Genomic DNA, 12,750 nt, shown 5'->3' on the forward strand with positions numbered 1-12,750 from the left:
CTGACCATTGTAACAAATGCTGGTGGTTTGAGTTTAATTTCATTGTGAAGAGCTTTAATCACAGCATTAAGCACTCCAGCCACCGCTGAGTGACCGTGCTGCTGGGGAGATTGTTGTAATTAAACAGTGGGGACAGAACAGAGCATACTATGGTGTGAGTGGGCTCTAGCCTTTGGAGCCGCTACACTCACTCACTTCTTAGCTCATTGATCCTGTCATTCCATCAAGCTGTGATTAATCCATTTACCCCCACTCCGTCCACCTCCCTCTCTACACTCCCCCTCCTCCACCTCTCACTCTCTCCAATTTTTTTTATTTCAGCACACTTATGGAGTAACCCAATTAATCCATTACTCGTGGCTGTGTGAGGGACAGGGGCAGTGGGTGGATTAGAAAAATGCCTGCACAGTTCCCTCAGAGAGGCTGAAAGCGCTCACTCTTTGAGATGACAGCATCGTTTACGCCACTCCCGCAGCATTCTTTACTGAGGGAGTTTTCTCCAGCATCGCCTCAGAAATTACATTAGTCGCAGGAGAGAAGCTCCTATGGGATGTCCCCAATGATGGTGTGTGCGCGCTGAATTTTTTTTCATGCCAGGATGACGTAAAGTGAAGGTGGAAATGTCCCATTTGTTCCACCTACAAAATTGACTTTGAGGAAATGGATACTTAAGTGGTGTTGGGCCTTTTTAGTCTAAGGATGGGTTGCACCAACAAGGATTGATTCTTAAACCTGATTAAATCATTGTTTAGCTTTAAATTAGGTTGCACCAAACTTTGCACAAACCTAGATTAAACCTAGGTTAAATCTCTTCTTTCTTTCACAACAGTTTATAATTCTGCCAGCAAGGAAGGAAATTAGAGCTTCTCTGAGGAGCCATCATTAGTAAATTAACTAACTCTTTAGCTAGCTTGCAAATAATATAACATTTTTTAGCTAGCTAGCAAACCATAAAACGTTTTTTATGGATTTACTAATTTTAGACCTAGTTTTGCTGAACTCTGAGTAGAACTAATCTTAGACTAAGTTAATCTTTGTTGGTGCAGCATCATCAAAGAGGCAGATATTACATTCTAAAAACTGCAGCATGTGTTGTAATTCTGTTAGCTTCAGCCACACCTTGGCTCACCGGTTGACTGAGTGATTGATTGAGCGATTGATTGCGTTAGAGTTATGACAGCATGTCATGTGCCCTGATGATGCTGTATGAATCTGTCAGTGGACAGACAGTTTTCTGCCAGAGGCTTTAGCCCTCAGGGAGCATGGAGAGAGGAGGTGTTGAAGATTCAGCCTGAAAAAGAACGTGTGGGGGAAAAGTGTGAGGGATTCATGCCTGAAGGCCATGTGTGGATGTTTCTCTCTGGAGGGATAGTGTTGAGGGAAGGTGTTGAAGCTTCGCCTTACCACCAAGACAGAAGTGATGACTAGTATTTCTGTTGCCTTACCACGCTGGAGCCTTGCTTTGTCCATGCCAGGGTCAGAGGAGGGTTTCCAGTCCATGCACAAGTAAAGGCTGCATCCATTCCTATATCCACTGTCATTGGCTTAGGCTCCGACAACAGTCTGGGGCCAACTAGGGTGAAGCAACACAGGCAGCCAGTTACAATCAATAAGAGGGGTGCCTTTAAAATAACACACACCTCGAGAAAATCTCAAAATACACAGCTTAGCCACACTGTACAGAAAGTTAAACTCACATTGGACATCGACCAGGGTGCTGACATTGGTGCTGCCCACAGAGTTGGACACCTCACAGGAGACAGGGTCAGTGAAGTAAGAGTAGTCCACTGTCACTTCAAGGCTGTCCCCGTTTGCCTCAGAGATGGGAACTCCTCCTTTTGACCACCTGGAACAGATGAGTGATCACATTATACAGCCACATTAGTTCAGGGAAGGTACTAAGCCATGCGTATCAAAGTGGCTATTAGCTGATTCACGGCTTGTGCCAATCACAATCAAACGCTGCCAATCAAGCAGTCCATTTAACGCAATGAATCTACTAAACACTCACATGCTTGTTCTGCTTTTTTGGATTACATCTTTGTGTTTATTGGCTTGTTGGCAGCATATAATATCTCAAAATAGTTGTGTGATTGTGTTGTATCGTCATCTAAAGGCTCATTTATGGCTCCTATATGTACAAAAATAAATGTATCCCTTTCAAAATATATAACCATCACTGCCCACATACTTTCATGCATCCTTTATGTTGGTATGTATTTTAAAGTCAAAAGTTACCCCAAAGAGGAAGAGTCAAAACATGGTGACACTGAAAGAGGCTGAAATTATGTACCACTTGAGAAAGATTTAAAAGCGGAAGCAGCATTATAGATGATGGTAGTCTTTGTGGCCATTAAATACATCACAACTGGGGACAGAGAATTCTTTTCACTACTTTATTGAAGTCATTTCCAGTGTGTTTGGCCTTTTAAAACTTTGTCATGTGGTTGGGTCTCACTTGAACTATTGGCCACAGTGCTACATGACCACCAGTTGTACTGCTTTTGTCTGTATCTGTGAGCTTTCAGAAACGGGCATTAATATTGTCAAAATGAACGTAGGGTGGCAGAAGGCTCCGTCCATATCTGTATCCACATCACATTGATTAAAACAAGGGATGGTTACCTGTATCCAGTGATTTCAGGATTGGCCGAAGCAGAGCAGATGAAGAGGACCTTGGCTCCTTCAGTCACAGTCTGAGGCTGGACTGATAGAGTCACTGAAGGAGGGTCTGTGAGAGGGAAAACCTTTACATTATTGACATGAATGTACGACTCAGGTCTTCATTGGATTTAGTAATCTTATTTGTACCATTCACCTTTCAACAGTGCAACAGGATTAAAAGTGTTTTACAGACTACTGTATCTAGCATGCTTTCTTTTGGCGGTCTTTATAAGAAGGCCGATGCCAGGACACTCACGCTGGACGTTGATAGTGACCGATGTCTGTCGTCCAGCGGGGGCAGCTGGGTTAAGAACCCTGCAGGTGTAGGTGCGTCCGGAGTCGCCGTCCTCAGGGATGATTGGAAGCATACTGACAGCCGCCTCCCTCTTCCCATCCTCCATCAGCGACTGTAGAAGTAGTACAAGCAACAGTTTACAAACTCTACTTTTACAGAGAGACTCAACAACTGAACATCAGCTTGATGTGGCACCAGCAAGTCACTTGCCATTTGTGATTGCACCACTTAGGGATATCTCTATGACACTGCAGGTCTTATTTCTTCATGTGTGAGGCATTAAAATTGCCATCCTGTTCTTTGGCATGGCAGTTAAATCATATATTTTATGATGCAGCAGGGGATATTGTGCTGTTCCCACATTTCTGAGAGTGTTCCCCGTCAGCGCTCCTTGTTTGTCATCATCTTTTAAATCTATTTACTGCTCACAGAAATCAATACGCCTAAGTGAGGAAAGGTGTAGATTCTGAGGATATGGCTCACTGCTCCCCTCTCTTCTTTACACACACACACACACACACACACACACACACACACACACACACACACACACACACACACACAGGAAAAAAAAACTGTGATGGCCAAGGTGCCTGTGTGTCTGTTTTTTGGGTGGTGACAGTGAGGAAGAAGTGTCACACATCTTTGGAAAAAGAGCAAGGGCAAGCTGAGCCTTTTCCCTGGACAGCCAAATCAATGGACACAGGCTTTCACTTCCTCAGCCAGACACACAAAAAGCATTTTTATGCTAGATCAAATCACATCACTCCCTGTCACCACCCCTCGCTCGGACAAAGCTTCCTCTCCCCCTGGTCTCACTTCTTAATGCTGGAAATTCTCTCTGTTTTTCACAAAGCTATCTCACTAGATAACTCTATATTCTTTTTTTCCCCTGTATTCCTCTTTTCCTCTCCTCTCCCCCTCCCTCCCTCCCTCCCTCCTCCAATCCTCTTCCCTCCCTTCTCACTGCAGGCTCTCGCCTCCTTAAATGTGGCGTTTAGCGTCGTTTAGCGTGGTCAGAGAGCATGAAAAATGTGACACTTTCCCAGCCGTGGCTGGCTTACGCTCCGGCGCATCCCCATTGTGTTTCTGCATTGTTGTGGGTGATTTCTTCTCCGCATAAACTCTACTGTATGAAACACTCATGCCTGTCTGAGCTTTGGCATGCTCCAGTTATGCTGTAGTGTCGCTGCATTAGCGAGCAAAGGGGGGGTGGAGGGGGTTAGTGAGGGAGGGGAGGGGAGGGGGAGGCAGAGGAGGAGGCGGAGGTGGGATGGGAGGGGGGGTCAGGCTTGAGTGAAAATGGGAGGGGGACTGCAGAGAGTGAGCGAACAAATCGTGTGAGAGAAGGGTGGCAATAGAAGAAAAAAAAACTGTGAGACCATGGAAGAAAGATGAGAAAAATAAAAAGAGAACCGGAAGAAAAAGAGGAGTATTAAACCCCTAAGAGAAAATATTTCTGTTTTGAATAGCTTTGCATTTATTTCTGCCCGCTGCTACATTTTGTAATATCATGTGGGCGTTGGTGATTGAACGATAATGCCGGGCGCAGATCCTGTTCTCACCGTACCTTGGAATAAATTGCAGATTCCATGACCTCTCCGTCTCTGTACCAGGTGATCTCAGCAGCAGGTTTGGCTCCCAAGGCTTTGCAGGTGAGATTGTGTGGTGTGTGGGCCTTAAGACGCACAACAGGGCCACCCTCCACCACAGGGTCTGATGGAGGAACTGTAAAGCAGAACAAACATACCACTCAAAACAAAAAAACTTATTACAGCTCCGGGCCAGCACAGAGCCACAAAGAAGTCATACAGATATTGAGCTCACTATTGCTCTTAGCTCAGCATCAATATACTGCAACAGCAAAAGAAGCAAACAATATCTCCTCTTGGACATGTGTCTGTTTAACAAGGTGTAGTTCCAGACAGCAGAAAAGACCAAGAACAGTTGTCATTTGGAAAAAAAACAGACTCAACCTTATTTATTTCCTTTCTTGGGAGTAGCATTATTACTCTATTTGCTCTTACTGTTGCAGAGTGATGTTTCAACTGAATTGCTTATTTGTTCATTTATTTGCATGGTTTCGCACGCACCACTGGCAAGCCAAGCGTGCCACCCCTGATGAAGGCGTCTATCTCCCCGACCAATAAGAGAAGGCGTAAACATGGGGTTTGTGCTGGCCTTTCTCGCTCCCTCCACCGAACCAATTTCACTGTGTGTATCTGAATTGTCAGAGGTCCTTCCGCTGCCGCGGCACGGACACTAATGGAATCCGAGTGCTAGGTGATTTTAATTTCCATGCCGATTCCCCTGACTGCACTCCTGCCGTTGACTCCTTTGACTGTGCAGGATTGCTTTGGTCTCATCTGGCCACATTGATTTACACACACACACACACACAAAACACATACAGGTATGTGCACACACATACACATGCAAAGAAAAAGCCCCCTCCTCTCTTTAACACTCCTTATGTCCGCATGTTAACAGCAAACTCCTGAGCGATGCACCTGATTTCATTTATATGTTTATGAAATGCACATAATGTTCATGAACCACCTGCCTCAGTCTTTCAGAGTGCATTTAATGTAGAAAAAGCTGTTTTATCACCTTTCTTTGCCGCCTCCATGTGGGCATCTTTATGGCTGTGTGGGCATATGATGACCGCCCTGCTTTGTACTGCTCTGTGCAGCTTTGACAGTGACACAGAGAAAGGTGGGCTGATGAACACAGGTGAGCTCTCTGAAGCTATTCATTTAGCTGAAATGTTCTTACATAGCATTTGTGATCTCAGCCTGCTTGCCTTTCCATGGCAACACTATCTGCACCACTGCCACAATGAAGTCAGAATATACACCTTATTGGCAGCAGATAGATTCAAGGACAACAAGCTGTGGAATGAAGCTTTCTGTTGTGGTAAAAGCTGCAGCATCACTTCTCCCTGTGAGTTCCCCCCTCTTTCTGTATAATACCTGAATATATGGACGACTGACAGGACTAATTAATGAGTGATATTCCTTCGCATGCCACCAGATGCCAGCAGTGCTTTGCCGATTCCAATTCCCACAAGGCCCGAGCCCTTCTCCTCCTCCTTGCCCCCCCTCCTCCACCCCTGAACGTCTGTGTGAAGAAGTAGATCACTCACATCATGTTAATGTAAAAACCGCCTTGCGGTTGACAAATGTTGTGGCTCACTGTAAAATGTGCTAACTGTGCAGACCCTGACTTTCAAGCAACTACGCAAGTCATTTGTGACTGCAGCAATCACATTATCCTAGACGTCCACAGTCTTGATTACCGCTACTGAGAGCAGAGGGGTTTCCTTTTTTTTCTGGCTTCATGTCTTGGCTGAGCCTTGCTTGGTCTGAATTATACTTTCAGGACATGATTTTATACCAAGAAACTAAATTTACAGTTGGGCTATCTCCGAGTTGTGATAAAAGATTGTTTTATAATTTGCAAATCACTTGAAGAATATTTTTTAATTTGTCTATGATAAGTTGGGTTTTGAATCATTCATGTGTATGTGTTATTTTGTACATTTGTCTATAAGCTCCTGTGTTTTGTGATGAAGACACTCCCCTGATTGTTCCCTTGCGCTGCCAGCCCACAGGCCTTGGCACGAGGGCTGGCTGTGAGGATCATGCATGAGCTGTGTATCTTACCTAGTACAGTGAGCTTGGCACGGTGGGAGCGCAGTGCCGCCTGTGTAGCCTGACACTCATACACCGCGTCATCCGCCAACTCTGCCGAATCGATCAGCAAGCTGTGCTCGCCTGATAGCGGGTCGCCCATTAAGGAATAGCGCGTCCAGCCTGCGTGAAGCCAGCACAGAGAATAGAGTCAGAGACAAACAAACCAACCAACAACAAACACATAATGAAAGGACTATAAAATGAACAGACTTGTGCCTTGAACAAAGGCGAAGAGAAACGTGGCAAGGCTCTGTAAGACACAAATGAAAGCAAGCAGCACCTCACTGGGCCAGGAATTGAGCCGTTGTGTTAGCAGAGCAGCGTGAGGCTGGAAATGCAACACGTGAGAGAGCTGCTGCATGAGGAGTCTGTCCTTTAAACACAGACACAATAAAGATGGGGTGGCTAAGGTCAAGAGGAAGCCTCTCCACCTTCTCTCTAGTCTGCCACACATTTAAATGTCAGTGCGTGACAAAAGCCAATTGATTATCTACCTTCCTACAAGACCCTTAAAATGCTAAGCAACAAATTAAGGTTCCGTGTGTGCAGCAGTAGCCGACCTGTCTGTGGTACATTGTTCTCTAAACATTAATTTGCGTAAAACTCCAATGTTTGACAGAGAGAGACTTGGTTTCTAATGAGACCTGGCATTGATCGCAGCAAGACAGGCTGAGACAGAGAGTGTAATAAACACACAGAAGGAAAGCAGTAGAGACAGGAGAGATGGAGACAGACAGACAGAGTGATAATACCTGGTAGGTCTCTCTCTCCACCCAGTGCCAGGCCATCTTTGGTCCATTGTACCATTCCCCGATACCCCACAATGACACAGGGTAGAGTCACTGACTGACCAGCTACAACCACCTGGTCCTGTGGCTGCTGGGAGAAGTAGGCTGCTTGGGTGGCGGCTGCAAGAAAAGAGAGAAAGCGTGACGTGAATATAACATCTCTATGGAATTCACATTGTCATGATGGTACAGTTTCATTCTTGGAAAAAAGGTGCTAATTAGAACCAAAAACGGTTTTTCAGCTTGTCCCCATAGGACAGAGGTTTCATCAAGGGTTCTTTGTGAGACTAGAACCCTTTGCAACCTTTTTTTCAAAGAAAAGGGTTGTTGGAATTCTTGAAGAGCTTTCAATGGTTTGTCAAGGGTTCTTTGTACCATAATATGAAAGGGTTCTTGGTAGAACCCCCTGGCTGGGTACTTGTTAACACCCTTGGAAGGTGGAAAGGTTCTATTCTTCTTAGAACCATTTTAGAGAGTTCTACCTAGAACCCAACATAAAGAATCACAATACCCTGTGAGAAGTTCTACAGAGACCCCATTATGGTGTAATAGTTCCACCCAGAATCTTCTCTGAGGGATCAATCAGAAACCATTCCACCCTTTAAGGGTGCTAACAAGAACCCACCCAAGGCGTTCTGCTTGGGGTGCCTTTTATATTTCAAAGGCTTTATCTAGGACCCACCCAGGGGGCTCTACGGAGAACCCTTTTATTATTGTACAAAGAACCCTTGAGAAACCCTTATCAAAAGAGTTAAAGTATTTTAGCAATCCTTGAAGAACTTTTTCTTCTAAAAAAGATTCTTTGGATTAAAATGGTTCTTAAAGGAACCCTTAGCCTTACAAAGAACCCTTGATTAATCCTTTCTTCAAAAAAAAAAAAAAAAGCTCTTGAGAAGCAAATGGTTCTGGGAATTTCAGCCTTTTAGGAAGAACCCTTTTGGAACCCTTACTTATAAAAGTAGATGGACAATTCACACTAAAATTCACAACATAGCTGTAGAATATATAAGTATGCAGAATACAGCTAATGGCATTTCAGAGAATGTAATGGCGACACATTTCTGCAGAGCCAGCAGCAGCGATGTGGCATGAGGAAAGTGAAACCTGCTTTGTAAGGGGTGTGAAGAAAGTAAGTATGAAAGAGAGCAGAGTCCCATGAACTGCTCTGCTTGCTCTCTTGTTTTCATGGCACTCGCTGAGAGCATGGACGAGGCTGACATGTGTGAAAATATTATTTTTCTCCCTATAAATGTGGCTTCTAAGAGGAAGAGTCAGCTGCGCCTCATAACTTATTTAACTCTTTCCCAAGACCATATGGTTATATGCTCGCTGACATGAAGCAAACACAATTCTAGGGAGAAAAATCTGCCACTCTTTCAGTGTGCTTTTTGTAAAAATGGATGTTAAACAATCAAAACTCCATTAAAGTTCCCGGGGGACCCATCCGTTTGAGCCTGCTGAAAGTCAGCGGAGACACCTGCCGCCGTTCCGCTGCTGTGTTTAAGTACGGCACAGAATCTCACCGGATTGGCTGGCCTGCCTTCACACGCATACAGAAACACAGTGTGAATGTGGATCCGCGGATCCAACTGTTTGTGCCACTATGCTAAAGATTGAGTATTACAAACCCTACTGGCAGGGGAAGATGGCAACACTCCAGAGGTAACTAATCCGTAGGGGAAGGTAGGAGGAGAGGGAGAAAGGCAGTTGGTTGGTTATCTAAGTGGGGTGTCTGTGTGAGTCGCGAAGAGGACTTAAAAAAACCCTTCCCTCATTCTTCTTCTCTTTTTCTTTGTTGCTCAGTGGAGAATGGAAGGGAAGGGGGACAGAGGAGATAAAGAGGGTTCTATTCAGGCAGTGCTAAGCCCCCCCTGAACTGCTTCTCTTGGTGGGAGCGCTTAAACAGACAGGGTTGCCCCCCCTCCCGGCGAAGAAAGCCGCTGAAAGGAGGGCAACATACGGCGGCCAGAGACGCGCTATTGTCCCCTTGTCCCTCTCTTTTAATAGGCCTCTTCATTTCCAATCAATCCTGCTAAATGCAAGTTTAATAGCTTTTCAATAGCAGCTTTTCCCCCCAGAGGGTAGCCGGGATTTTCTCTCTCTCTGTCTCACCCCTTTTCTCTTTGCCCGTCTCTTCCCCCTCTCCCTCACTCCATTCTCCCTAGTTTTTCTTTCTTTTTTGAAAAGGGGGGCTTCCGAGGTTGTTGGCAGTGTTTATTCCGCACTCAATTATCCACTTCATCTCGGGGTGCACCATGGACTGAACCCTGCCCCTCGCCTCCCCTCTCCCTGTGCACCCTCCTGCCTCTGTCTCCCAACAGCACAATTAAAGCCGCCAAACAGAGAGTTCATCAGGAACGTGAGCCCTCCATGCCTTAGACCATTGAGGTTCTCAACAACTGCCTCAAAAATCCATTTTCACATACGTCCATTCTAATGCCATGTCTACACCAATGTTCGCACGTATATGTAGTTTTTTTAAACATGCTAAAAATAGGCGATTGACCCTTTTCCTGTTGTTTGTAGACCTATTTCTTTTTTTCTCTTTTCTGATGTGTGCTAAGACTCAGCTCATGCATGTTCAGTAGAAAACAGAAAAAGAGGTTCTTAACCTCTGTGTTCAGCACTTAGTACTTATGTAGGTTCTAACTAAATCTCTGTAGTTTCAAATTGACTTACTCTCCTGTGTTGCTGTTTGTACTTTCAGGTATCTGCTTTTATTTACTTTTTCATTTTCATCTTCATCTATTGGAGTCATGTTAAATCACTGCCAATTAACATTTCTCTTGCGTCATAATAAAAGCTTTTAGATAACAACATAACTTTTAGGAAAGAAAATGTTTATCCACTGTTCAAACACTCAACTAAAGATGAGCGGTCACCAGAAAATACATGCCTTCAAGTGGGTGCAGACTCCACTGTGCTGGGCTGACAAGTCGAGTCAAACAAAGTCAAGCCATGCAGCACATGTGTATGAAAAAGGAGCAAAAGATGCATCTAGCCGTCATTGCTACAGCTGAAAAGGAGCAAAAATAGCATGGCCACGTGATGCTGACATCATTGCCAATCAGAGGTAGAGCTGATAAATAGCTGGGTCTACTGTAGAGTCATAAGACCCTGGAGTGAGTGCTGAATGTAGTCTTTCCCACTGAAGACAAAAGCCAGATGTTAGTGAGTGTTTGTGGGTTTTTTGTCCATTGTAAAAGGGGCTTTGCTCTCCAGCTGGGCCAAAAGAGATGTTAATATAGTTGAACATAAAAAAATTATCAGAGAACAATGCATGTTATCTTACCAGTAATGTCTCCTTGTGCATCTTTTTTTTAGTGTTTGAAAAGCCTATCAAGCTGTGGATGCAAACAGGTAGGCTGTATGTGTGTCACGCACTGTGGATCAAAAGAGGCCAATTTAAAAGCGTCAATGAGAAGTGAAACGTCTTGGAGCTCAGGCTATTAGGCGTTTAGCGAAGGCTGGCATTTTCCTATCATACCTTCAAAAAATGCTGTTTTTACAGTCTGCCTGCCTGTCCCTAACATTCTGCCTTTATGAGCTATTGAGCGTTTTCGTATGCCTCCCCTTGCAGAGTGAGATGGGGATTTTCCTCTTTGTACTTGCAACAGTACAAACATTGATTGCAATTAAGTATCTTGCCCAGAGTATCTAAATGTTTACAATGGGTAATAATTCACAGCATTGGTTGATTGTTCAGATGGATTACATGCATTGAATTGTTTCTCTTTACCTCACCCACATAAGATTTTTCATGCTCACATATGGCAATTAACGCCACGCGCGCTTACACATCCAAATGCAGGCGTACAAATATAGAGTACAGAGTATGTGCTGCTGTAGCGAATGTCTTCACACCATATGAGTGATTCATTGCTCTCCAGATCCCTTATTGAAAATGCTCAACAGAACATCTCGACTGGCTAATGACTCATGCCAGATTCCTTTAATTCCTCCTTGCTGAATTAGACAATTCTTTGACGGTGTATTAGCAGCTTAATTACATGAATACATTTCTGACGGGCAGAGAGGGAGGAACAGAAACCAGACAAAGAAAAGAGTGGAGGAGAGGCAGTCAGAAGAAGTAGGGAGCTGTGGGTGTGAAGAAGCTCCTTCTTGGTGTGCTGCAGTGTCTCACGTACACACACAAACACCACAGCAGCACCATAGCTTTCACCAGACTCAGAATGAGGAGCTTGTCTTTTGGCTGCGATTGAATCAAATTCGAGAAGAAAGATCTGAATCCCCTTGAAATCTCAACATTTCTGCAGTAGATGTAGCTTTATTTACCATGTCGTTTTGAATGATACGCAGGTAAATATGTACAGTGTTGATTAGTTATACCGCATGTGGTGTGCTTAATGTTACTTTAGAGGCAGTTAAAATTTAGATTTACAAGTCCTATTTCTTACCTTAACTCTGTCTGTATGTGTATGAGTGTGTGCTTTTCCATCCCCCAGTAACAAGGTCAAAACACATTTGGCCTGATACATTTTAATCCGGATTTCTCAAAATGGAATATCATTTCACGCCGCTGGATGCACATAGGGCTAAGTTTATGTGTGTGCATTTCCGCCTGACTGTGTGAGCTCAGTGTCTCTTAAACTGTGCCATGTATGTTTATGTCTGTGGGTGTGTGTGTGTGTGTGTGTGTGTGTGTGTGTGTGTGCATCTGAATGTGTGAATGGGTGTGTGTGTGTGGAGGGGTGGGGCAGTGTTAATAGGGAAAGCAACTTGTCAGGCACCGGAGGGCACATTTAGCAGTTACTTTGACACAGTGACTTTGCTGTTTCTGTCACGTGGTCGCAGTTAAGTGCAAAAACCGCCTCTCCGACTTGGACACACAACCTATTAAAGAGCTTTGCGTCGACCCCGGTGCTGCCCGCACTCCCTCTCCTTCATCTGAACTGATAGGGATACACTCACATCAGGAAGGATCAGGAAGAGATGGACAGATGTCAGCAATGATCCGTCCACCGCTGGACATCTGCCTTGATAGAATTAGATTGAACCAGTCAGTGTGTGTGTGTGTGTGTGTCTGTGTGTGTGTGCTGAAAGTGTGTATGTGTAAGCGCCAGCCATGATGCTAAAGACTGAGAAAGATAATGGCACTGCAGATGACCTTTAGATAAAATGTGTTTCTAACACACACACACACACACACACACACACACACACACACACACACACACACACAGTGCAGTGCATTTACTACCAACTCACCACAGCCATAATCTGCTATGCCATTTCGGTAATCTGACAAAAAACAAAAACAGCATTCCAGCTTCTGATAGTATTACTC

At 44.5% G+C, this 12,750-nt stretch overlaps 1 protein-coding gene across 2 annotated transcripts in view; it reads right to left on the minus strand.

The window, feature by feature from the left end:
• Positions 1-12,750, minus strand: part of kirrel3l (kirre like nephrin family adhesion molecule 3, like) — a 44,283-nt gene that overhangs the window by 9,775 nt on the left and 21,758 nt on the right. For both annotated transcript variants that reach the window (XM_084726454.1, XM_084726453.1), the window contains exons 2-8: positions 7,407-7,562; positions 6,625-6,774; positions 4,530-4,687; positions 2,921-3,071; positions 2,626-2,731; positions 1,698-1,846; positions 1,446-1,573 (exon numbers count right to left, since the gene is read on the minus strand). In XM_084726454.1, the coding sequence (XP_084582580.1) occupies positions 1,446-1,573; positions 1,698-1,846; positions 2,626-2,731; positions 2,921-3,071; positions 4,530-4,687; positions 6,625-6,774; positions 7,407-7,562 (998 nt within the window). The remainder of the gene's footprint in view (positions 1-1,445; positions 1,574-1,697; positions 1,847-2,625; positions 2,732-2,920; positions 3,072-4,529; positions 4,688-6,624; positions 6,775-7,406; positions 7,563-12,750) is intronic.

This window comes from Lutjanus erythropterus, chromosome 9, assembly GCF_056507025.1.
Source record: "Lutjanus erythropterus isolate fLutEry1 chromosome 9, fLutEry1.hap2, whole genome shotgun sequence".
Lineage (NCBI taxonomy): Eukaryota > Metazoa > Chordata > Actinopteri > Lutjaniformes > Lutjanidae > Lutjanus > Lutjanus erythropterus.